Below are 26,602 nucleotides of genomic sequence, written 5' to 3' on the forward strand. Positions count from 1 at the left end.
CCGGGGCTGGGTGGCCAAGCTGAGCTGCCTCTCACCTGTGGGCCGGGAGTGGCAAGTCACTTGGGCTGGGAAGTGGTGACTTCCCCATGTGGTGCTGGGAACAGGAAGAGGCAGGCCGGGTCTGCACTCCTCTTCCCACACGCACCACATCGGCAACATCAAGCTGATGCATGGTATGTGTGGGAACCTTGTCCCTTCCCCAACCCTTCAGCAGCCATTAGGAAGCTGCTGACAGGGACAAGGGGTGGGAACGAAAGTAAACAGTGTTTACTTTTGTTTCCTGCTGCAGCACCGCGAGCCTCAGAAAATGGGGATCTGGTGGCCGTCTATAAACTTACCAGGGGGGACCAGCAGGGAACAGGAGAAACCCTGTTCCCCCAAGCACAACCAGGAGTAACTAGGAATAATGGCGATAAGTTGACTGAGAGTAGGTTCAGGCTGGACATCAGGGAGCACTACTTCACAGTCAAGACGACTGGGATGTGGAACCAACTTCCAAGGGAAGTGATGCTGGCCTCTACCCTGGGGGTCTTCAAAAGGAGGCTAGATGTACACCTTGCTGCGGTTGTTTGACCCCAGTATCCTTTCCTGCCCGTGGCAGAGGGTCGGACTTGATGATCTGCTGAGCTCCCTTCCGACCCTAGTAACTATGAAACTACAGAACAATTGTGTGGTAACAGGGCCAATTTTAAAGTCAGATAATGAGAATACTTCTGGCTAATATAGCAGGGGTTATTGAGTTCTTCCTAATGGTTTGATGGAGATATTAGTGGTATATACTTCCGTCAATAGATATAAAAGCCATTGGATGCATGCGCCAATCAAAATCTGCTGAATCTAATGAGTAAATGCTTCCCTTCCTGTAGAAAAATGCATGAGTTCTCTGCTGGAGGTTGCCCTTTCTGGAAATGAGGAGCAGAAGCCATTTGATTATAAATTGCGACCTGAGATTGCTGTCTATGTTGATTTGGCCTTGGGTTGTACAAAAGAGCCAGCCCGTAGTCTCTGGATCAGTATGCAGGACTATGCTGTCAGTAAAGGTAAGATGAGGAGAACAAGAGAAATAGAATTCTACCTATCTTGCAAGTCTGGAAGATTGACGTTCAATGATACAACAGTTTTCACATTTCTGGATACAGCAGTGTTCACATTTCTGATAATTTTTCATGTTACTTTATGTGCTTCAAATCAGTGGCATTAAACTCATTTGGATTCATAAGCCACATGGGTAATGTGGGGCCAGATCAAGCCCATGGACCTCTCTCCCTCACCCGCAGCATACCTGATCTGGCAGCTGCTCCAGCATGCAGCACCATCTGACCAGAGCAGCAGCTATACTACACATGGTGGCCACACTAGCTGGACATCACTGAATGCTGGGGGAGGAGAGGGAGAGGGAGGCAGTCTGCGGGTGTGGACTGGACCTGTGCTCTGGGTGTATGCCATGCCGTGTGTGGATCTGTTCAGACCCAGGGGCAGAACTGGAGATAGGATAATGGGGTTCTGTGGGCCAGATCTGACCATATGTTTGACACCCCTGCTAAAAGCCTTTAACAAAGCATTATGTATTCTGACAACCAGTTCTCTTGTTACTTGATAATCTTCATTCCAAACATCCACAACACTCATAAATACACTCCATATTTTATTGTTTTTTTGGTAGAATCTTTGACCTAGTTACTAAGACGTTTTTTGTATGTTACTGGGTTTGAAATCTAGAGGAGAGCTTGATTTGAGAAGTGCCACTGATTTTTGCAATCTAATTTTTGAACCACTAGCAGTTTGAAAAGATCAGATGTTAAGGGGAAAAAGTACTTAAATAAGTGTTGATCTTTTAAATTGTCACAACTGCATCAGAGCTTGGTGATTTTCAAACTCAGCAGGCAGATCTGTGAGCCAGTGTCCAAGTTGCTGAGAGAGTGGCATCCATTTGTAGTGCTACCAAGTACTGAGGCTGTAAAACCTCTGTAAAGTGCTGTTAGAATCTTATGCAATGGGGGTGTATGGGTGTTCCATCCCTCTGGATGAAGAGCTGCAAAAAAGCCTCAAAGGAAGACTTTTCAGACAGGGTTGATAGCAGACTGCTCCTTCACTCCCAGGAGAGTCTGATCCTTGTTATACTGCCCTCGCCCCTGCCTGGGAAAGGTACATGTTGTCAATGATCCACTGGTGACCTCTGGAGAGCAAGAGCTGTGAAACACAGCAGCTGTGAATCTACTCTCCTTGCTTTCACCAGTCCTCTAAGTGCTGCTGCTGTCAGAGTCCCTGCATCAAAATTGCTGCTGCTGTTTTAAGAGACCCAGCTCCGGCTGGGGTGTTGAACCTGTGTTGTCAATAGCAGTCTCACCAGAGGTCCCTGACAGCTCCACACCACTGGGTAGGCTATTAGCAAGTCAGTCACTCCTGCCCCTCCCTCTTCCAAACACAGATTTTCCTTTTTGAAAGGGGTACTATTTTGTAGTGCTTTCACCTTTTTTGTACTGCTTCGACTACTAGAAGGGCTGTATGCTTGCTTTTTGTAGTGCTACAAGGTTGTATTTTGTTTGTGCCCTGAGTCTCTCATGAAATATAGTTTTTCTGGACTAAGAAGAACTTGTATATGGCTAGTTATGAACTTGAAGATTACAAAAGTTACTAAAAGTTGTTTTTCAACATCATAACATTTGTTTTAAAAACCTAACAGATGGAAAATCTTATTAATATTTTATGCCCTTTCATGAGCAATCTGGAGAAAAGGTAAAAAGCTAAAATTAACTATTCTGAGTGTCCAAAAATTTGTCTCTAAAATCATTTGTTTTATTCAAACTTGTATTGATTCTGTGCAATATTTTGTAACTTACAATTTTGCAGTGTTTGACCAGGTATAGGTTATGTTGTTAATTAAATGCTCTTTCTAATTTAGATTCTGAATCTGTTAAGAATATTCCATTTTATAGATTGCAGAGAAAATTATAAGCAATTCACATAATTTTAAAACAGAGTAAAGGTCCATCTTACTAGTGTTGCTGTAAAATTTTTTTTCAGTAAAATGCAATGAAGTGTGTGGTTGGAGGGTTCCTTTGAGACCTTTCAAGTCTTTTCAACATTAGTTTGTTAGTTCTTGACATTTCCCTGAAACAAATGAGGATGTCATTAATTTGATTTTATTTCAAGATGTTCCGAGAATTACATTTTTCGTTCACTCCTTGCTGGTTGCATCATGGTTTATGTAAAACTACTTTCAATTTATTTAATGCACATTGGAAAAGTATAAGGGGAGGGTTATTTCATTATTGATACTGCTTAAAATGTATTCAGGATTATTTATTTTGGAAAAATCAGCAAGTTTTAATGATTCATTTTATTTTCAGATTGGGACACTGCAACCTTAAGTAATGAGACACTCTTGGATACTGTGTCGAGATTTGTTCTCGCATCTTTGCTGAAACACACAAATTTACTTAGCCAAGCATGTGGCGAGAGCAGGCAAGTAACTTGAAACTGCCTTTAATAATTTATTTATGTTTTTAAGGTTGTGGGATCTTTTTTCTATGACTCTCCTTCTTTCAGATATCAGCCTGGCAAAGCTCTAGCAGAAGTATATCGCTGTGTATATAAAGTTCGGAGTCGCTTGCTTGCCTGCAAGAATATGGAACTGATTCAAACTAGGTCATCCTCAAGAGACAGATGGGTGAGAGTGATTACTGGTGCTTGCTGTATGTTGCTGTATTTCTTAATGAAATATTTTATATATTCTGTGATTTGATGAGAACTCTAAAAACAAAAATCTCTTGTTCTTGCTGCAAGACTTTTGGATCTTGTTCAATTATGTTGTCTTTAAGACATGTTTTACAAACTAAAATGTAGAGCGTGTACCTAAAGATTCAGTAGTCTGTAGCAAATATATGAGAAAAATACCACGCTTACTTGAATACAAGACTAGACTTTTTTCCTCTGTCCGCATTACATTCTCATACAAGGAACCCTCCTTACATAGATTTACTATTCTTAAATTGCTGCATGTGCTCAGTAACGGAAAAGCTGACTATGAAGTTGATGAAATGCTGCCAGTGCTGACAAGACTATAAAGCACGTGGTCCATATTGGGTGAACATGTTGATGGGAACCTTATATTTTTACCAGAAAAAGGTCTCTCAGTCTCTTGATATGTAGGTATATATACACACATATACACAGCAATTATATATCTATCTATATCTGTAAATATAGATCGATAGACAAGAGCTATAAATATATATAGATAGCTCTTGTCTATTGATCTATGTTTACAGATATAGATATATAACTTTTATGTATATGTCTATGTATATCTACATATCAAGAGAGATGTAGGAAACGTGTACTAGCTGGTATATCTATATAGATCTATCTATCTGCTAGTACACATTTCCTACATCCTTTAACTCGCATAATAAACCCCTAAACCAGGGTTGTCCAACATGCGGCCCACCAAGCCATTTTCTGAGGCTTGCGGTGCTGAGATGGGAAACAAAAGTAAACACTGTTTACTTTTGTTCCCATCCCTTGTCCCTCTCCCAGCCCCTCAGCAGCTTCCTAATGGCTGCTGAAGGGCTGGGGAAGGGATAAGGTTCCCACACACGCCGTGTCAGCTTGACGTTGCTGATGTGGTGTGTGTGGGAAGAGGAGTAGCCATGTGCTGCTCGGGACAGGATGAGCCCAGCCAGAGCAGCAGGGGCTCTGCTGCACTTTCTCCCTACCTGCACTGGTCAGTCCCAAGTGGCACATGGCTCTGCCAGCGCTTTGGCTGGTGCTGACCTGGGTGGGTCTGTCCTATCCAGAGCAGCATGTAGCTGAAGCTGGCTTTCCACGTGCTGCTGGGGACAGGAGGAGCCCAGCCGGGTCAGTACCGGCCAGCAGAAGCAGTGTTGGAGCAGTGTGTCACTCGGGACTGACTGGTGCAGGTAGGGGGAAAATGCAGCTCAGCCCCTGCTGCTTCAGCTGGGCTCGTCCCATCCTGAGCAGCACATGGCTCCGCTGCTTCTTCTGCTGGCTGGTGCCGACCTAGTTGGGTCTGTCACATCCAGAGCAGCATGCAGCTGAAGCCATATTCCCACGTGCTGCTGGGGACGGGAGGAGCCTGGCCGGATCGGCACCGGCCAGCAAAAGCGACATTGGTGCTGTGTGCCGCTTGGGACTGAGCAGCGCAGGCAAGGGGAAAATGCAGCTCAGCCCCTGCTGCTCCAGCTGGGCTCGTCCTGTCCTGAGCGGCACACAGTGCTGCCACCGATTCTGCTGGCTGGTGCAGACTCAGCTAGGCTCCTCCTGTCCCCAGCAGCTCATGGGAACGCGGCTTCAGCTGCATGCTGCTCCAGATGGGACGGACCCAGCTGGGTCAGCAGGGGCCAGGAAAAGTGGCATGCAGCTTAAGCTGGCTTCCCACATGCTACTGGGGATGGGAGGAGCCCGGCCGGGTCTGCACTGACCAGCAGATTGGTATAACGTGACAAGCCTATGGCTGGGGAGGGGTCAGACTCCCTAGATCTGAGAACTGATGTAGGCTATGACACAGAGACTCACTCTGGAGCAACGTGCTAATAAACTTGTGTCTGTACCTGTCAGGAACCCAAGTAGCAGGTGGTTGATACCTGGTAAGCTCATGTAAAGACTGCTTATTGCTTTCTGTGTGGTCTTCAAAACGTTTTTATCCTACTAAGATATGCCATACTTTGTGAGAGTCATTGCCTCTGTATGAGAAAGCAGAAACATAGCCACTGAACTACATTCATGCCCCATGGGAATAATCACAATTCAGCAAAATGGGCGGGAAAGAAAAGTCAGAGTTCTAAGTATGCACCCTAAAAGAGGCCATGAAAGAGTCAGAAGTACAGCCTTAGAACCAGGACAGCTATCCGGTGATGGCAGTCCAGTAGGCATGATGGGAATCCTCTACTCTCGTGAGGTTTAGGAAAGCAAGAGGACATGAGAGCAACATATAGGTAAAGACAGTGCAGGGCCTTGGAGACTTGTTAATAAGTGAGGACAACTGTGTTCCCACTTTGGTCAGTGACTAATTGTGGGTACATCTTCACTAGCTTCAGGCCACTCAAATCTGCTGCCAAAAAAATAAGCCCTTCCTACCCACTTACACTTTAGCTGCTCTGAACTGGAAATGTGGCAGTGAGGGCCCTTTTAGGGTGGTCCAAGGACAGTAGAAGCAGATCACACACAGAGAGTGAGAGATGTTCCTAGAATGTCCTCACCACCACATTTCTTCTCAAAAGCAGGGATATCCTGAGGTTCATTTAATGTTTGTAAAATTCTTGGAGAGCCCCAACAGATGCACTGCATAGAAACGCAAAATATATTTTGACTTATTTGGTTGGCACCTTGGGCTGAGATTTTTAAAGCTGAGTCAAAAGGCCAACTTCCATTAAAATGAATGGGATTTAGAGGGCTCCAAATCTTTTATGACAACTTTGTACCATACCTATCTACCCCTTTTTGCAAATCTCAGCCATAGTTTGGAAGCTCAGCCAAAGAACGTAAGAGCTTCTGAACATAAGTGCATAAAAAGTGCCATGGTGCATCTAGCTCGGTATCCTGTCCCGAACAGTGGCAGAGGTGGATGCTATAGAGGGAGAGTTTTGAACTGGTTAGACCCATTTCATTGTCATTTCCTGCAACTTCATTGGTGTCAAAGGTAACATGACATCACTTCCTGATGTGATACCACTTCCTGTGAGGTCTTTGAATATGGCTCACCAGCCCACTGGGTGATAAAAAGTTCATGATCTGGCCTCTCATTCAAAAAGGTTGGACACCCCTCCCCTAAATCATTACAAAACATACATTAATCACTTGCTTTCCTACCACAAAGATGGACCAGTGCAGCCCCTCCGATTTAGATATATATAAATATGGTATATTTAGATGTATGGTATAATGGGCACATTGAATGCAGTCTCCCTCTGCACTGACTCTTTCAGATCATGGTAAGCCATTACATCAAATACTTTTTTACTTCCCCTTTACTCCCTTATCTGAGCTGCACCTTTTTTTCCCCAATTTCGAATTATTCCTGTTTTACTAGCCTTCAGTGTCTGGCAAACATTGCCAAACCATACCCCAAACAGTTCACCCAGAATCTCTCTGTTGCCTCCTCTCTCAGCCTGGTGCATATGGTTAGTGTGACCCTGCCCTCCATGAGGTGTTTCCAGATAGTTTGCCCTGCACTTCATCAGCATATACATTTTTGGAGCATCCCAGGACTCCAGACAGGAACATCTGGTTCCCATCATGGGGGGTGGGGCTAATTAGCACATGGATCCCTGTGGGGGCATTTGGAGTACACACACATATTGAGCAGTGCTGAGTTGCAGGGTCACCATTGCTTGAAATGCTGTTGACTCTGGTGGAGCCCAGCCCAATGAAATATATTGTCAATTATGAGCTTTTAGGCTCTGGACTGATATGCGTAGCTTGTATTATGTATAAAGAAATAGAAAAGTGTTGCTTAAAAGTGTGTTTATGGAGTACCTGTGTTAAGCCTTGCAGCAGTTTCAAAAGTAAAATATATCATTTCTGGGTGAACTAAGTCTATGGGTACTTATGCAAATCATTACAGGTATGCCTGTTTCAAGGTCAGTGTTTTTTAAATTTACTCTTTCTTTCTATGTGCTCAGAGAGAGCAGTGTTTGACAGTAAGGAAGGGGAGGATGAGGCTGCAGGGGGAAGCAACTGCGGGGGAGAGGGCAAGAGGGCTATCTTCCCTCCTCTCCCGATTTATTTTTCCTGCTGTAGCAGTGAGAGGAGGACAAATTTTAAAGCAAAATATCCAATAATTCGATTCTGTACCTTGAAAATTATAATAAATGTATAAGTTTTCCCTGTATAGAATCTAATTATTGGAGTGTTGTCTTATATTTAGGGTCATGTTATATTCATGTAAATATGAATATAAGCAAGTTATGATTTCCTGTTTATATATGAATTATTATTTGTTTAGAGTACTTTACAAAGCCTTTAGTTTAAACATGACCCTGTCTAAATAGCACACAGTCAGTGCAATTAAAGGATGACTTATGAGGCATGAGAGCAAAAACTACCAGTCAGGGCTATATTATATCAGGGCTGTCCAACTTGTGGGTTGTGGGCAGTGCAGATCGCAAGCTTGCCAGGCTGTTGATGGCTATTCGCATGAAATGGAAGCTGGAGGAAGGAGTGGGAGCCCAGGGACTCTGGCAGCAGGAGTGACAGCTGGGACTTCAGTTGGACAGCCTTGTTCTGTAATTCATAGTCGTTTCTTTCTTATCTCCTCCAGTTAACAATGTTGCTTTTTTCGTGATTAGCTTCCGTGTTCATTTAATTTCAAGTGAATTTGAAGGCAAGGATGTAAGAATGTAACGTTCAGTTCTTAATGCAAAACTGATTGAGTGAGTATTGCATATCACTTGAAATCAGCTCAAACATTGACCACACAATGAAACATTTTAAGGTTCTAAAATTTAAAGAGAACTCTTCTCAGGAACCTATGAATGCTTTGTTACAGAGTTTCAGGCTTGGGCTCTTGCAACTCTAGGAAAAAGCACATGATGATGATGTAGGTATATAAATGAGGTGAATAACAGTTACACTAAGAAACATCAGTTCCAGTTTCCTAACTTTTTTCTGTGATTAAAATCTCAGCGGAAATCGATTTCTACAATCACTAATTACTTGATGCAGAATCCTAAATACTACTTTCCCATGGGAGAATAACTTTGGTACATAAGTTATTAAATAAAGTAATATCTGTATACTTTTTTGTGTGGTGAAAAGTGATTTCACAATGTAATTTTAAACATCTGTCAGATGTCAGAAAACCTGGAGTCTGCAGATACCGATCCTCAAGAACATTCTTTTACCCGTACCATTGATGAAGAGGCTGAAATGGAAGAGCAGGCAGAGAGAGACAGAGAGGAAGGGCATCCAGAGCAAGAAGACGAAGAAGAGGAAAGAGAGCATGAAGTTATGACAGCTGGTAGTAAGTAAACATTAACCATGTAGTGTTTTCTGGGAAAAACAATAAATTGAGAGACAAAAACAAATGAAAAATGGATTTAGAAGGTTTGTCTTCAGATATCTAAAAACAGTGTCAAATGGTTATTTTTTTATAAAGCCTTCATGTATTTATTCAGTTAAAAAGTGAAAAAATATTCCAAGGTTTTTGTTGTGTGTATAGATTGTTATGGGAGGTTGTGCGTGTCTGTGTGTCTACTTGATCAAGCCATATGCAGCTACGCTCAAGTGACCAATTTTCTTAATACTGTGAGATTCCTAGAATCCTGTAGCCAAGCAAAGTTATGATAGCTTTGGAAAAATCCTGGAAGGTGAATTTGACCTAAAATAAATCAGCTCAATTTTGTTGTTGAAACCTCATGGATATTATTTTGACTTGAAAATTATAATATTATGTATTGTGAAAAATACTTGGCTCTTTGAAAATACATTTTCAAAATATTATCATACTTTGTGCCACGGCTTTGACAGACTCTTCTCAGTGACCAAAGCTTTGATAAAAGCTGTGGGGTATTTCCCTCAGAGCAGACTGGAGGTAGAGATACCATTTACTGTGAATAGTGAGTGGTGGAGACTGGATGATATCTAGAAATATAATTCTATAAGGAAGCTTGGAAGAATTTAAGACAGAAGAATTGGCAGGGGCAGTAGAGTGACCCCGATGTCTTATTTAAGTCACTTGGGGTTTAGTCCATCTAACTTCTTCTAGGGATATGGCTTTCCTTTTAATTATATCCATCTTTTAAGTAGAAAGACAAAAGGACTTTTTTCCCCCATATTGCCTCTGGGCCTTTCAGCATTGATTGGAAGCTACCAGTGTCTCTTTAGACTTGATTACTAAAAGACCACTTTTTTCTACAGTCTGCTTAACCAGTCTTTCTTGAAAATATTTGGAGACTAGCAGTCGAGTTTTTTGCCTGATTATACTTTCGAAAATCTGACACAGTAGTTTATAACAACACAATCAAACCTTGTAATTCTGGCAACATTGAAAAGTTTTGTGTGGTGTGCTGGTAGTGTACTAGATTTTTTGTTTAGTTTGACTGTCCAAAGGCATTCAGAGGTAGAGCTGCTATAGAATTTTATTTTGTTTCATTCTTCCTAACTATGAATTAAGATTATAGTAGGAAACGGAAGAAATTGTGTATCAAATGTTGATGTCCTCTAAACGTAACATTTTAAATACTTGACTAATTAGTCTTTTTGCATTATTTGCATATATGTGTGTGTATGCGTGTGTGTATGCATGTGTGTGTGTATGTGTGTGCGTATGTATATTTTCCCCTTTTGGAATGTCAATTTTAGCCTAAAGTGCAGATGACTAATTTGTGATCATTTAGTTTTACCAGAAGTTAAGACCTTGTTTTTGTGTTGCATGTTACAGAAATATTTCAATGTTTCCTATCAGCACGTGAAGTAGCTCGCAGTCGGGATCGAGATAGAATGAACGTTGGGACAGGGACTAGAGTTGATGATCAACCTACTCAGACTCAACAGGAACGAAGAATCAGCACAGATCTTCCAGAGGGTCAAGATGTGTACACTGCTGCATGCAACTCAGTGATCCATAGATGTGCCTTATTGATCTTAGGAGTAAGCCCCGTTATTGAGGAGCTCCAGAAACGAAGGGAGGAAGGACAGTTGCAGCAACCTTCAACTAGTACTCCTGAGGGAATTGGACTGATGACTAGGTGGGAGTCATTAACCATGTAACAGAGTACAGTTCATTTTTCGCTGTTCTTCTAACATTGCTTTGCAAAATGTGTGGCTTACCTTTGAAGGCAAACTGCAATATGATAGAACACAACATAAAGCTTGTGTTCAGAGGATAAAAGGAGCTTCTCTCCCCTGTTCCACAAGCAGTACTAACATATAAAATGTATGTCCATTCTGGCATCATCAATATAGTATAAGAAGGTTGCCAGGCTTTAACTTTTTTTAAAATTTGGTATAGTGGGTAAAGAGATCAGAATGAAACCCAGATCATGTGGGATTTCAAATAATTTTATATAGCTGAAAATGTCCTAATTTTTCTCAATTTTTATTATTTTGTTCTTTTAAAATGCATTTGTACATAAGTTGTCATGTGTAATGTTTGCTAACGTGTTTCCTTTTGCATGGAAAAATTGGACTTTGGTTTAAAGGTAAATGGCTCAAAAAATCTGATGTGAATAGAAATATGTTTGAATATTTTATGGAAAACACATAATTGCATTGCGTTAGTTAAGTTTAGGAGAGCTGGAAACTAAGTGAAAGTTTCATTTAGGCAAAAGAACAGAAACATCATGCAAAGTAAATATTATATTTGCCTATGTCCCACACCTTTTTCCCCAAAATTATCCATCCTAAATTAGGGTGCACGTTTAATTGAGGAAGGTGATTTTCTATGTAAGGGTTCAGGTATGGGGATGCTGTAATGGCTGGGCTGGGGGTTGTGCTGCCTTTCTAGGCCCACATACAGGAGGGGTATAATCCAGTTCTCAGTGGGTGGCTCTACACATGCACTTTACTGTCAAGTTGACTAATTAGCTCTGCAGTAAAGCATCACCATCTACATGTAAATTAATTAACTCTGCTGTAAGATAGCGCTGTCTGGGACAAGTACCATCCTACAGCAGAGTAATTTACACTGCCTCAGCACACATGTAGACAGTGGCCGGGGCTGGCTGTAGCATTAGGTTGCTACAGTTCGAGAGCTTCCTGCTGGCTAGCCCCACACTGTAGTACCCTCATTCCTCAGCCAGCCTCTGTGCTGCCTGATGTCACAACCTGGAGTCCGGGGCTGACTGCCCAAGGCTGCTTCGTCCTGGCTTTAACTGCTGCAGTTCCAGATGCACATATATATGCTGCTCCTGGGAGCCGCAGACTCTGGCACTAACTGAGCCGGAATTTATTGCTCCATTCTAATTGCACGTGTGGATGCACATGGTACCAGTCACCCTGTCCTTCCAACTTCAGAGCTCAAAGTTGAACCCAGTGATAACCACTGCCAATTGGCAGCAGCTTTTGTCTGTTCAGCTGGAAGAAGAGAGTGAGTGATACACCTGCCCAGGAATATTTAGCAAAATGAGTCCATGCTTTGGCATGAAAAGCTATGGGGAAAAAATATATTTTTCTTTGTTCTACCTTCTTAAAACAAAGTGTGCCTGCTACTTGAGGGCATGTGGTATGTGAGAACATATGGAGTAGTCTACTTAATTTTTTAAAATAATTTAATCCTAAAAATCTCAGGAGTTCTAGGTAGTAATTGTGTAATTTTAAAATAAAATTGTTATCCTGTGGTTCGGTAGTGTTATACTGAAAGCCTCTCAGTAAGCCTCTCAGTGTTTTAGTTCTTATTTTACTCTTAAACATTTCAACTATATTTAAGCAGAAAATTTTAATAGATATTTTTGAAAACTGTCATGTTACATACCCTTTTAATTCTCTTTTTTGACTGTTTGCTGGTAGCCCAAGCATTAAAGCATGGATGGCAGTGTCTCTCATTGTCAACAAGGCTTTAATCTCCAGAATATCAACCTTAGGGTGATTATTTAATGGGTGGGTGCATTTAATGGGTGGGTTTTAAATAAGGTTAGTTCCTTTTCACCCACTTGTTCTTTTATTATCATGTCTCTCCATTCACAGCATAACTATTTCTGCACATTGTCCTTAACACTTACCAAAGAGCTTGGATAGTCAATTGTAAGAAGGCCCTTGGTTCCTTTTTACTATTGAGGGTGCTAAAGAGAGTCAAGAGGTTTAGTTTCTCCCAAATGAAGCTGTGTTGCTAGCTGAGTTGAGATTTTATTGTAATGCTGGTTGTTATCTGACATATAAGTTAGTGATACATATACGTGCTTATGTTCTTAATGAATTGAATGTTAATTTTGAATTTTATATCCTGAAATCCTTAGCAGAGCAGCTGTAGAACAAGATCTAACTGCTGCTAATTTACTTTGCTATATATTCTACAGTGAATATTTATGAACGGTTTTCTCTTGTGTGTGTTTATTTGTGAACAGGAGTGAAAGTCTTACTGCAGAGAGTCGCTCAGCCCATACTAGTTCAAGCTATAGACTGATTAAATCAAGGAGTGAATCTGATTTATCTCAGCCTGAATCAGATGAAGAGGGTTATTCACTGGTACGTAAAATTTAATGTGATGTCGTGTAGCTTCACTTTTGTATTCTCTCTTTTCACATATGCAATGTATCCTAAACATGCTATTCTGCTTAGCAGCATTATTCATTAATAGGAAATACAGAAGAGACCTACTACAGACCACCTGCATTGTTATAAGGGAATACATTGATTGGACAAAAGTGAACTCTTTAATTGTTAAAAGTTGGAGTTTTGTTGTGTGAATTACCCCATTGAAAGTTCTGCAGCAGATTTTTTTTCCAAAAGTCTGATTTATGTAAATAGAATCTTTTAAGGATCATAGTCTAGATTTAAGTTTCCAAGAGTAACGTACTTGCATGAGTGGAAATATTTTGTTCAGGGTCTTTTCCTTTGGCTTGTCCAGTTATGGCAGTTACAAGACATACTTTTCAGTAATGGGATATGTTCTCAGTTATGTTGTTTGCTGATGAAATCTACAAATAACACCAAGTTGGGTAGGGTATCTGACACTTCAGAGAAATGGATTAAGATGGAAAATGACATTTAAGTTCAAAAAATGGTCTGAAATAAATAAGACGAAATTCTATAAAGGCAGGTGCAAATTACACTCAATAAGGAATGATCCAATACATAGGTTTATACACATATAAAATAGGGTGTGATTGGTGAGGCTGAAATACTGCAGAAAAAGACCTGAGCATTTTAATGGTTCACAGGCTGAGTAGGTGTGAACAATAATGTAGTATTTTGAAAAAACAAAAAACCTGTATAGTATATTTGGATGTTTTCACAGGAGTGTCATAGAAATTATAAGAAATTATTCTTCTGCGTCATTCAACACTGGTGAGACCTTATCTGGTGTTCTGTATCCAGTTTTGGAACACCGCACTTTTTAAGAAATATGTGAACAAATTGAAAAGAGAGCAAATTACTATAAGGCTAGAAAACACATGCAAGAAAAGATTGGAAAAATTATGGTTATTTCATCTAGGGAAGAGAAGACTGGAGGCAGGGGTGGAGTTTGACAGGTCTTTAAATACAAAAATAGTTGTTATGAAAAGGATGGCAATTGGTTCTTCTATGTCCACAGGAGATAAAACAAGAAATAATGAGCCTAGATTGAAGTAAAGGAGATTTTTATTTAGATAATAGGAATAATTTTATAACGACAAAGATGGCTGTGCACTGGAACAGGTTATTTTAAATTGTGAAAATTTGGTCACTGGAAGTTTTCAAGTGCAGGTCAGACAGACATTTATCTGGATTTGTTTTGACAGAAATGATTTTGCTCAGAGCAATGAGATGGATTACATGGCTACTCTAGATCTCTCCCAGTCCAATTTGTCTATGACTCTAAATGTGATTTTGTATTTATTCTTCAAAATGTAGAGTGGAAGGCGAAATGTTGATTTGGACTTGGCATCCTCGCATCGAAAGAAGGGTAAGATTTTTGTTTAGGTTAAGATTTTGTTTTGTGGTGTAAATAATGCATAGTGTTCAGAATTATAATGCAGAACCCAAATCACTTACTCGACTGTTGCACATTATTTTGCTTGGTGTATATGAATCAAATTTCTGGCTTTGGTAAATGATTCCACTTCAATCTGAGGGATCTCGATGGGCTTCTTTCTTTCTCAAGAGCATCAGAGATCATCTTGCAAGTAATGGAGCAAGTAAAGTTTAAGTCTGTCTTTTAGTGAGAGATACAGTTGTATACATCTCTCAACAATGAGCAGCTGGTTATCATTAACAGCATCCATTGTCCACTCTCTGCTAAAGCCTTGGAAAATCAACAGGATTTGATGTGTAGTTATGATATGTTTTCAGTTTGGGGAAGCTTAAATATTTTGAATGATTAGGGCTGCTTTCAGGTTTTTTGGTTGATTAGCACTCCAGCTTTGCATATCTTGTCTCCACCTGTTACTAGGTCAGGTTCAGCTGTTATCTCAGCAGGAGTCTGAAAAACCTGCTGTAGGATGCTTATGGCGACTGTGGGACAGAAGAGATGAATGTCTTCCATTGGGCTTCTGGGGCCTTTTGCTCTTTTGTTATTGATTCATCATTGTTGCTTTTCTTAGACCAGTGTATGCCCTCAGCAGTGATGTATCTCATTATACATGCTCCTCCTTGGAGTCTTTGTTCGTGCCCCCAGTCTAGCCACCATGTGTTACATAAATAAGCGGTCATTAACACAGGGAAATGGGGTTCTGCATTGATATCTATTTTACAATGCATGTACATCAAGAGATGCAATTTTGCACACATTTTTATGGATCAACAGAGGTTAGCGCATGACTGTCCTGATCTATTGGGAGTTGGTATGTCATTCATAAGTAAATTAATACCAGTGTGTGATATGTATATTGCAGTGCTTTTTTAGTCAATTTCTAGTCATTTGATAGTGCACCAGAAAGCAAAACAGAGCTATAAAGACCAATAATACATTCAGCAAACTCAAAGAAAATTTAAAATACATAATATTCTAGATATTGAAGCATTTTTCTGTGGTGATAATAATCATCTAATTTCTGAATTTTGGTATTAAATTATTGTGGTTTTGAAGGATCGGATATAGGTGTATGTAAGTATCTGCATATAATAGTAATAGAAAAAATAAAAAAAAATAGTAGGCAGATAACTTCCAAGATGTGTACCATCTAGATTATGCAAATTAATAAGTACTGTAACCAAGAAAATGTTTTTTTTCAAAACTTTGTTTCTTAATGATTTTTGTGCATGGCCAAAATATAGATTGCTCAATGAAATCTGAGTCAGAGTAATGTGAAGAAAGAGCTTTCATAAATGTTGTCTTCAGTATCAAATGTCTCCTTTTTGTTTTCTGATTCTTGTGTGGTAGTGTATTTACTCCTTTTTGGCCAGTTGAGCCCCAGAAAAAAGAAGAGCTTCAAGCAAGTACATGATGGCATGTTTATTTTTTTTTCTCTGTAGCTTCCCTACATATTTTATGTTTTATAAAGTATGTATTGCAGCAATGCCACATTCATTTTGAAAACTCCATTGTTAGAAACTAGCTTATTAAGGACAAGTAAACATTCAGTCTTTTTTTAATAGATCTTTCTCTCTCACAGTTATTCCTCTTTGGGATTTTTTTATGTCATTATATTAATGAAATTTTAAATGCTTGGAAAGAAATTCTTGGTTTAACTGTGTAAGTCTTCACGGTCATTGTTACACAGGATGATGTTGCTAGGCTAATACAAAATGAAACATCTTAAGTGTTTTAAATATTGTGATGTGATAGATTTATTTTTTTAATTATTGCTTTGTAAGCAAAAATGTTTATTCTTAACTATGGTAATTTGGCTTTATTATTATCTTTTTTAATTGGGCAGCCTACAGCCAGATACATTTTTAATTGGTTTTGAAACTTTTTTTTGAGATTTCCTGGTAATCTCAGCTGCTTCCCTCAAGTTGCGTCTATATTAATGACCAAAATTTAAAATTTGCTTAATGTTTTATCAGTCCTTGAGAGGGTAGCACCATCCAATGCAATTTTTAGTGGGTGTTTTTTGTTTTTGTTACTGTCTTTTTTCCCTTGGCAGTCTTTTTGATTCATGCTGTTTCAGCATGAAAATCTTACGGTGCAGCATAGAATGCAGAGGTAAGGGAAGGGGAAGCTTAGGTGACAACACCATCAATAGTCAGCTTCCTGAATCTTGGGCTGTTCTTAGGCCTTAGAGATGGCTTTGGTGCAAGCTAGGCAGCCCTTTGGGTGCTTCTGAATTGCAGCAGATTCTTTATGGCTGTTATATGATACCACATTGCCTGGCACCTCAAGACCGTTGTGGTGATGTCTACTATGTCACCATTCTGAGAGCATCTTTGAGTGTTGTTAATAGTGGCTATGCTAGAAGAGATCTTTCCTGGACTGAAATAAGGGATTTTAGTATCCCTTTACACCACTCTGCTTTTTATCTGGTATTTCCCCACGTAACTGAGATTAATATTCATTATAATAGTATTCAATTTAAAGCCACCTTTTAAAGTGAAAAAGGATTGTGTGTCTTGTTCCCTTTTGTTCTTCATAGTTTCTTGTTTAAATGTTGTCACCAAATATCATTTGTTTAAAAAAAATGCAATAGAATTCCTTTGACTTTAATAGAAATCCCAAAATATATATATCATCAGTACTCAACAGTTGCATATAAGTCCCATCTACATTTAAACAGTAAGATTGTGATATAAACCAGAAGCTGGGAAATCAAGCCTGACGCCTCTGACTTAGATCATTTCTGGCTTTTTCAAAGTGTTCGTAACATAATAAAACATTTTAGTTTCTGAAGGCATTATGGTGTTTTATGCAAATATGTTTCTTTATAACATGAAAACACTCATGAAAGTTCTTTACAAAGTATAATTTTCACAGTGTAATGAGTTATTTCATCATTTTTTTCCCAAAAAGTTGAGACTAAACTATGTTATAGATTTCCTTTTCAGAAGAAAAATATTTGAAACAGAATTGAAGTGTTTGTTCAGTTTTAGTTAAAATTTTGCACTGGTTAGAGTTTCTCTGAATTACAGTTTGCATGAGTTTGTTAAATGAAAGCTTACAACCCACTTAAACCCTATGTCCTGCAAGTAGAAAGTTTAAAACAAAAATGCCGATATAATTTTGTTGCAGTAGTGTGAATGCATAACTAATTTAACAGTGAAGTTTTGACTCTAAATTATAATTTATGTTCCATGCCCATGAAAGATGATACTGATTTAGTCCACTGTAACTGCTTTACTATAATTTAAAATATATTTTCCAAAATTTAATGTAATTAAATAAAACCTGTGTGTGTGTCCCATTATTACCTATGTCAGTTGAAACCTTCTTAGAGTAGGAATTATCCTTTTCAGGTCTAGTATAGCTTCAGGCATACTACTAGCTCTTACCAGAACTAATAAAATATTGATTGGTAAAACTAGAATTAAGTCTAAATGCCTGAACAAGTGTGATTTAGTGACAGTGCACCCATTTATACCAGAAATGCATTTAAACTATAATCTAACTTTGCCTACAGGAGAGAATTAACCTGTTTTCACATGAGTTTCAATAACTCGTGTACTGCATGATTTAGCTGCAGTTGTAGATAAAAACTCAAGAATTGGTCAGTTTGTTTCTTATCTTAATGTAAAATTAAACCATTTTTCCAAACTGGTTCTAGTAAGTTATTTGGTGATTCTTATCTGTACTGGGTACATTTATTATTGTGTTAAGGGTTAAAACTGTAGTGACACAGTTACTACAGAAAATATCAGAAACATTTCAAAGTAATTCTCAATGAATCTCCTGCCAGCTGGGATCACAATTTGGATAGATGACTGTGTGTAGTACTTTATTTTATTTAGAATATATATACTCATTGATACACCATCAATATAAGATTGACACTTAAATATTTTTTCTTAGTTTACTTGCCCTTCTTCACTCATATGTTCTATAAATATTTCATCCAAAACAAGCTATAACCCATTTTGCTATTTTGACTATATAAAAAAAATTATGGGTTTAAGTTGAATAAACTCCTGGGTTTGCAATCAGATTTTACAATAAATTGGTTCTTATAATAATTGCACATAATTTTTTTTGTAACAGATCTTCACCATTTATTTCATTTAGCTGCAAAGCATTTTTATTCAGTGTTGTAGCTTTAAGCTAAGCAGTTTGACTGGCTTTTGCCTTTTCTTTTTCTCCTGTGGCAGCATATTGCTATTTTGCTTAAGATGCATAGTGAGAGGAACGTGGCCTTTCCTTTAGTTTGTCACATTGCTATAATTAAAATGAAGTGTTTTGCTCTAATTTGCTTTTAATGCATGGTAAATTAGACATGCATACCATTTAACACCTTTTCAAACAGCAACATCTGCACCTTACCTACTTTTAAAATACAGCTTTTTGTAGTATACTGGAATTTATGAAATTGTTACTGTGTGTCTATCTAGGAGCAATATACAGTCAAGTGGAACCTCTCAGTGACTCGTGGGCTCGCCTAAAACACAGCAGGGATTGGCTTTACAGTTCCTCTTACTCATTTGTTGAGTCTGATTTTGATCTCTCAAAATCCCTTGGAGTTCATACTTTGATTGAAAATGTTGTCAGCTTTGTAAGTGGAGATGTGGGAAACTCACCTGGTTTTAAGGAGCCCGAAGAAAGTATGTCCACAAGTCCTCAGGCTTCAATAATTGCAATGGAACAGCAGCAGCTAAGGGCTGAGGTAAGACGCTGTTAAACTATGTTATATTCCTTATGTACTAAAAAAAATATTTTGAATTTTAACTTTAAAATTAATCTGTATTAGGGTACTGACCCTTAAGCCCTGGTAGAAAGATTTTGAACTTTGATTTGCAGGTGAGCTGATTATGTTTTCATGACTTCTGAATAATAAAATTATTATATCTAATGTCTCATCAACAAACAACATTTTTTCATTGTTTTTAAGCTGCGTTTGGAAGCACTTCATCAGATCCTAGTATTGCTGTCAGGAATGGAGGAAAAAGGCAGTGTACCACTAATGGGAACCCATCAAGGGTCGGGATTTCAGTCTTCCTCATTGCTTACTTCTGTTAGGCTACAGTTTCTAGCTGGATGCTTTGGCTTGGGCACTGTTGGACATGCAGGTTCCAAAGGCGAGAGTGTCCGACTGCATCACTATCAGGTATGAGACATTTAAGCAGCTTTAAAAAGTACTTGTTTTCCATTTCTTAAATCTGTCTAAATAAATGGCCTCAGGTGTTTAAAGTTGAAAATGTTAACGGCTCTTACTTAAGTGTAGTGGTGCTCAACCTTCTAGCCTCACAGGCCAGGTGAGTGGTGTAGGGCCAGTCTGGGCAAGATCTGTTCACAGGCCAGTTCCTGCATGGTGTCAGTCTACAGATGCTATCTGATGCACCAGCCAGGCCCTGTGCACTGTAGCGGAATGCCGGGCTAGCAGTTCCGGCACGGCTTGGGGAGTCGCGGGCTTTACAGAGCTGTGTGAGCGCGCAGCTTGTGGGGTGGGATTGGAGGTAGCTTTATAACCGCCTTCGAGGTTCGCCGAGTTGGCACAAGTAGACGAGTTAGAGTAAGTTGTTAGTTTTCTGTAATAAGTCTATAGGATGTCTGTTGGTTCATGGGGTTCCGGAGCAAGCCCTTGCTTTCCACCACTGGAACTAGTCCAATGATAGGTGCGGCAACCAACTCCTTAAGTCCCAGAACTGGTCAACAGCTCATTGAGATGGGATGTTAGTAGTAGAAGTTATTATGGAGTAGATATAAAGTGAAGTAAAAATTTGTTTTATTCACTCACCTGGCCTCACCCTCTTACGAATAAGAGGGGAGACCGGCTGGAACAAAGTTGTGGTAAATATAAGTACAGAAGCGTAGATATGCTGTCTAAGCTACGAAGAGAGGCAGTCAAGAAGTGGAGTCTCTGATGTTTCTTCAGTTACAGTATGGCAGATACAAAGGGGGTCTGTTGGCCCACAGGGTTCACTAGTAAGCCCTTGTTTTCCACCACTGGAACTAGTCCAATGATAGGTGCCGTTGCCCACTAGTTAGTCCTAGGGCTGGTCAACAGCTCATGAACAGGATGAAAAATAATAAAACTGTAACGCAGTGAATCGCTGTCGATTGTCGGATTTTCAAGGCCTTGGTTTTCACTGGGATATGCCCAGGCTGGGAGGCTGAGGACCAGCTTACAGGGTGATTAGTCTTGAAGGGTTGTCCAGTCGTCGTCTCTGCTGTTTCCTGCTTCTTTGCCTCTTTATAGATGTTGGTTGGACTGCCTCTATGACACTAACTATGATATAAGCTAAGCATACAGGGATAGGACAGTTTCTTTTACACAATAGTTACTAGGTAGATTTTCTACATAAGTTTTGTTTCTGCAGGTATGACACTTACAGATAAGAAAAGAAACTTATAAAATGGGCATGTGTAGCTTGGTACAAGCGTGGATAACTACAAAGCTTTCATTTTGATTAACAGCCAAGACTACAAGGTCACATAAATGTGAGAGTGCCGTGCGGCTGCTATACAGAAATAAAATAAGATTTTTACATGCACCAGATCTGGCCATGGCCAAACCCCATGAGCTGGTATGAGGCCAGAAACATGGTGACAGGGTAATGGTGATATTGTTAATTGCTGAAGCTCTTGAAGCCATAGCAATTAACACTGCCACCTTTCCTTACTACCAAATGTTCAGCCCTGTGGGGAATCCCATAGGCCAAATGAAAAACTAATCACTGCAGCTCTTGAAGGTAGAGCAATTAACACCACGGCCTCTTCCCTACTGCCAAATTTTCAGTCCTGTGGGGAACCACATGGACCAGATGACTCAGACCTGTGGGCCAGGAGTCGACCACCACTGCCTTAGTCTGATCAAAGCCATTAAGAGAATCCTCTTGCAATTTTTGTGCATATATAGCTTCAAAAATTTTATTTGGAGCCTTAAATTTTACTGTGTAGAAACAATGTTCAGGGAAGGTAGATTTTTGCCTTTTTGATTCAGTTAAAAATATTGTCAAGCATCTAGATCAGGGGTCAACAACATTCTTGGGCAGAGTGCCAAAAACACCTGCAACCTCAGCTTGTGAGATGTTGGCGTGCCAGGAGTGGACAGCAAGGGAGCCTCAAGGGGTCCTATCCTTACTGTGACAGTGCAGCCCTGGCCCCTTCCCCGCCATTCTTCCCGTGGCATGCATCCATTCGTCACCAACAGCAGCAGCTGAGACTCTGTGGACCCCAATGTAGCTGCTTTCAGCCTTCCAGCTGCCTGCCACAGCCAGCTCAGGCTCTGGACTGGCCCCTGCCACCTACTATGGAGCCTGGGCTTCTTATAAGAGGTGGTGGGGAGGCTTCAAGCAGCTGCAGCACCATCTGCGGAGCCCCAGTCCAGCTCCTTGCTGGTGGCAGGTGCACTCAAGCCTCAAGGTGGATGGTGGAGAAAGGGTCGGGGCTACAGACTGGACCTCTTGCAGCTCTCCCGCTGTCTACCCCAAGGCATGCATGCCTTTGTGCTGGGGGTTGCCTATCCCTGACCTAGAGTCGTATATGCTGTGCTTTTAAAAAAAAATCTATTTTTCCTCTCTACTAAATATGGTTTAAATTTGTCCACAAGATTCTGGTACCATCCCTTCATGTCTTTTCACCTTTCAGGTTTTTGTCTATTGTGATTTAAACCATAGTCCTATCAGTTGTAATCTTGTCTCTGTTTTTTGTACTGTACCAAATATTTTCCTTAGCACTTTGTTTTCAAACACTTGCAACCTTTTTCCAGTTGCCTTTGTCAGCATCCAGGATTCAGATCTGTATAAAGGGACAGGGTGAGCAATTGTAATATAAAATTGGAATTTAAGGTTGTTTCAGATTTTCCTTGATTCCATTATTTTATCCCAGCTCAACAGGCATATATATTAGCACTATAAATTTTTCTTCTTGATTTCTTCAGTTATATAATTGTCCTCAATGATCATTGTTCGTAAATATTTAAATTCCTCTACTTTTTCCACATTGTCATTCCCTATCCTCATCCTTATCTTCCTGTGATCTTGAGATTTATTTCTGGATGTGATTGTGTATTTAGTCTTCCTGACAGTGATAGCAAGCCTACTTTCTTTGGCTCAAGTATGATCACTGTATTGTACTGTTTCCATATAGTCTTCTACTAGGTAGGGATAGTCTACATACCTGGTATAGTTCAGCTGGAGACCTTTTCCTCCTTCAGTGGTTCTTATAATCTCCAGCATCAAGCTGAAAAGCATCAGTGACATTGCATCACTTTGTTTCAGTACACATTTTAGTAAGGCATACCAAGTTGCTGGGAGGTCCAAACCCTACCATGATTGAGCCCAGTGACTCTTTTCTATTATTGTATCAGTTGCAATCCTAGCTTTTTAAAATTGCTTTTAAGGCAGCAGCAAGCAATCCATTGCCTTGTCTTCTTTTGTTCCCATTCTCTCTTTGCCTGTAGGAGGCCAAAAATCCAAGAGCTTTGACCCCTAAATGGGGTTTGATGATTTTCCTTCTCCCTGCATGCGCCACCGCCACACCCCCCCCCGCCCCGCCACACCCCCCCCCCAGAACATCTCTTTCCTGCTGGGGTCCTTCATAGTAGAGAAGGGGTCAAATAAAGGACCGCAGCAGGAAAGAAATGTTTCTTCTCTGGGAAGATTCTCACAAGAGGAGGAGAGTTCATAACTCTTTGACAGGAGGTATGAGGTTTGGGAAACGTAGTGAGAACTCTTCTTCCTTTCACCCTCCCCAGTTTGAGACTGTTCTTGAGAACATTCTCACATGGTGAGGGAATACTTTTCTTTTGGGACTCAACAAATTATACCAACTACACCAGGGGTGGGCAGTTACTTTGGGCAGAGGGCCGCTTACTGAGTTTTGGCAAGCCGTCGAGGGCTGCATGACAGGAAGCCCAGGGCAAATAAATATTAATTTTCTAAATTTTGGGGGGCAGATAGAATGGCCTGGCGGGCCACATCTTGCCCACCCCTGAACTACATTGACCAAGGAGTAAGTATTAGATTGACCTTATAGCTCTCAGTCAAACCTGCCTCTAAAAGATCAACACTTTTTAGGGCTCCATTTCAAGTTCCTATATGTGAAATGAAGTGATACAGTAAGAAATCCAGTGACTTGTTTTTTATCATTGCTGACTTTTGCCTTCCCAAAAGAAAGATTTGGAATGTTATAGAGATGCCTGCTTAAATATCACCTTTAGGTTATATGTTATAGGATGAAGAATGTGGATACTCTACAGGGGTGAATCAGGTGATATTTTCTCCCTACTAGAGTCATGGGATAATTTTATCAGTGGTAGAAACCTGTTGAGTAGTGTGCAATTCCTGTAGAGATGAATTAGAGGAGAGGCTGTTGTCATGCAACTGGAATGGTAAATGAAAGTGTTACCAGCTCAATATTACAGTGGAGCCCAGACTTTTCAAAGGGTTAGAGTCCTTAGCTCCCTGCAAAGATAATATTATGAACTAACTGGGGGGTGTGAGTAGAGTCAGTAACAGCTATGCAGGATGGCTGAGGTATTCCAGCTGTTTGCTGAGGCTTTTGTTTCTAAGCATGCTGTTTCACCAGATGTACAGGACTATGGCTATGCTCTAAGTGAAGTGGTACCCTTTGAAGTAAAGTCACAGTAATGAGCTGAGTGACTCGTTAATTTGGCAACCCATTGCAAATTAAGCTATTAACTACCCCTGTACAAGAAATCTGGGTTCCCCTGTACCAGACTTTCTTCCTGCTGGTGTATGCATTACCATAATCTGCAGCTCCATATAATTCTGAGTCTGGGGAAGTTGGAAGCACTTTGCAAACCCAAGTGACTCCATTTTCATAATGTTTTAAAAGTTGAAAAATATTGACAAAGGTGCTCCGTGACATTCCCAAGGTCAGTTAGCAAGACTGCAGTCAGAAGTAGAATCCAGATTTACTGAGTCATAAATACAAACCAGATTTTCTGAATCCCAGGGTTGCATTTTAATCATTAGCCTATACTTCCTGTTTATTAAAGTAATTAGGATCATAGGAGAGTAGGGCAGGAAGGGCCGTCACAAAGTCATCTTGTCCAGTTCTCTGCTCAAGACAGAATCGTCCCTGATTTAATTAAGAAACTACAGTTCATACAGCTATTACAGTGCTTATTTGTTTGATGCAGGATGGTATCAGAGCAGCCAAGAGAAGTATTCAGATTGAAATTCAGGTGGCGGTGCACAAAATTTACCAGCAATTATCTGCTACGTTGGAAAGAGCACTGCAAGCAAATAAACACCACATAGGTAAATAGAAAATCCACTTAAAAATGCAGTACAATCTGTTTCCACACAAAAAGTCAAACTCACAGGAGAAGTGATTAATTTTATGGGGAAAAGAAGTTTTATTTTTTTTATTTACCCTGTGACTCAATGCGTAGAGTGAATTACTGCCTTCCCTAGAGGTAGTCCCTCCAAATCAACAATGAGTAATATCAGAGTGGATTTATGGAGAGCCCTACAGGCTGTGGCCCTGTGTGCTAGGTCAGGTGCATGGAACGCAGTCTTGGCCTACAGGGGTGGCACAAGGCCCTCCAAGTGCCTGACCCTGGCCAGGCAGGGACAGTACAGGCCCCCTTCCAAAGGGCTCAACCCTGGCCAGCCAGGGGAGGTACAGGGCCCAGTCTGGCTGGTTCTGTGCTATTCATCTGGCCTGCGGAGCCACAACCATGAACACCACTGAATTGCATTATTTGGAAAGAAATTTGGTTGAATTTCCAGGTTTCCAAGAGGTTTCCAATTTAACCAGGTTTCCAAGAGGTTTTTTTATGGTGCAAGCAAAATTTTGAAAAAATGCTAAAAGTGTCTCGTCACTTCTCCTTCATGTACCTGAACAGTCTCTGAAAACTGGAAAGGAACTATGAACAGGAAAGCTCTTCTGTTTCTAAAGCTTTTTGTCCTAGCTTCTGAGGCAGGCAGTACTCATTTGTTGCCAGCCATAAAGGATGCTCGTCTTTAAAAGATCCTACCCCAAAGTATAACTTAACTAAGAGCATCTGAGGGATTCTGTGCACAGGAAAGTTAAAATGGTACGATTTCTGTTTTGGCCCAAATGTACTTCTGGGCCATGGAGCTGTTGTCTTACTCGTTTCTTTTGTGAGTTGAATGGAAGTGAAATAAACTGCATTGGAATTAACTTCAAGTGTATGTAGGAAATGTAAGGTTTTGTCTCGCTTATCACTTCTGGGGAAACTTCAAGATGTGAGGCAGCGGCTCTTGGAAATGTAATCTGAAAATTGCCACACCACACTCAGTAGCTTATCCCCCAGATGCATCACTGGAGCAGACTATTTGTGGGAGGGCCCAACGGTAACCCAGAAGGGGCTGTCTGTACTTACATTGGGCTTACAAAAAGAAAAAAAAATCAGCCATTACTGCTTATTGACTTGACTGACATTCCATAAGCAGTACATATTCTGTTAAAGACCTAATTATTGTAGTACATTGACTCTACTGTTTTACTTTTTAGAAGCTCAGCAACGCCTCCTACTGGTAACTGTCTTCGCTCTAAGTGTACACTACCAGCCTGTTGATGTCTCCCTGGCTATTTCCACTGGTTTGCTTAATGTGCTGTCCCAACTGTGTGGCACAGACACCATGTTAGGGCAACCACTGCAGCTGTTGCCCAAGACTGGAATTTCCCAGCTCAGTACTGCTTTGAAAGTAGCCAGTACAAGGTTACTTCAAATCCTCGCTATCACTACAGGGTAAGCACTGAAGATTTTTTTTTTCCTTTGGAAAAATACCTGTGTAATTACAGAATGGTGTTCAGAAGTGCTCCAGCTAAAAAGAAAAATGAGACAAAATTTTTAGAGAAGAGCCAATCAAAGTGACATTCACTCTTCTGATAAAGTAATTAACTGCTGCTGAAGGAGAATTCAAGTGTGCGTTCAGGATGCTTAGTCATAGAATCATATCATAGAATCATAGAAGTAGGGTC

At 40.2% G+C, this 26,602-nt stretch overlaps 1 protein-coding gene across 7 annotated transcripts in view; it reads left to right on the forward strand.

Annotated features, from left to right (window-relative positions):
- The window catches only part of HERC1 (HECT and RLD domain containing E3 ubiquitin protein ligase family member 1), a 185,013-nt gene that overhangs the window by 68,298 nt on the left and 90,113 nt on the right, over nucleotides 1–26,602 (forward strand). For 6 of the 7 annotated variants that reach the window (XR_016439229.1, XR_016439230.1, XM_090028113.1 and 3 more), the window contains exons 19-29: nucleotides 867–1,040; nucleotides 3,351–3,465; nucleotides 3,550–3,670; nucleotides 8,812–8,983; nucleotides 10,403–10,709; nucleotides 13,023–13,143; nucleotides 14,512–14,563; nucleotides 19,075–19,346; nucleotides 19,572–19,787; nucleotides 24,789–24,909; nucleotides 26,132–26,369. Coding sequence is in view for 5 of the 7 variants with exons in the window: in XM_090028113.1 (XP_089884239.1) it covers nucleotides 867–1,040; nucleotides 3,351–3,465; nucleotides 3,550–3,670; nucleotides 8,812–8,983; nucleotides 10,403–10,709; nucleotides 13,023–13,143; nucleotides 14,512–14,563; nucleotides 19,075–19,346; nucleotides 19,572–19,787; nucleotides 24,789–24,909; nucleotides 26,132–26,369 (1,909 nt within the window). In the remaining 2 variants the exon portion in view is untranslated. The remainder of the gene's footprint in view (nucleotides 1–866; nucleotides 1,041–3,350; nucleotides 3,466–3,549; nucleotides 3,671–8,811; nucleotides 8,984–10,402; nucleotides 10,710–13,022; nucleotides 13,144–14,511; nucleotides 14,564–19,074; nucleotides 19,347–19,571; nucleotides 19,788–24,788; nucleotides 24,910–26,131; nucleotides 26,370–26,602) is intronic. The other variant, XM_090028116.1, reaches the window with a different exon arrangement.

This window comes from Crocodylus siamensis, chromosome 15 (assembly GCF_052110815.1).
Source record: "Crocodylus siamensis isolate JL-2025a chromosome 15, ASM5211081v1, whole genome shotgun sequence".
NCBI lineage: Eukaryota > Metazoa > Chordata > Crocodylia > Crocodylidae > Crocodylus > Crocodylus siamensis.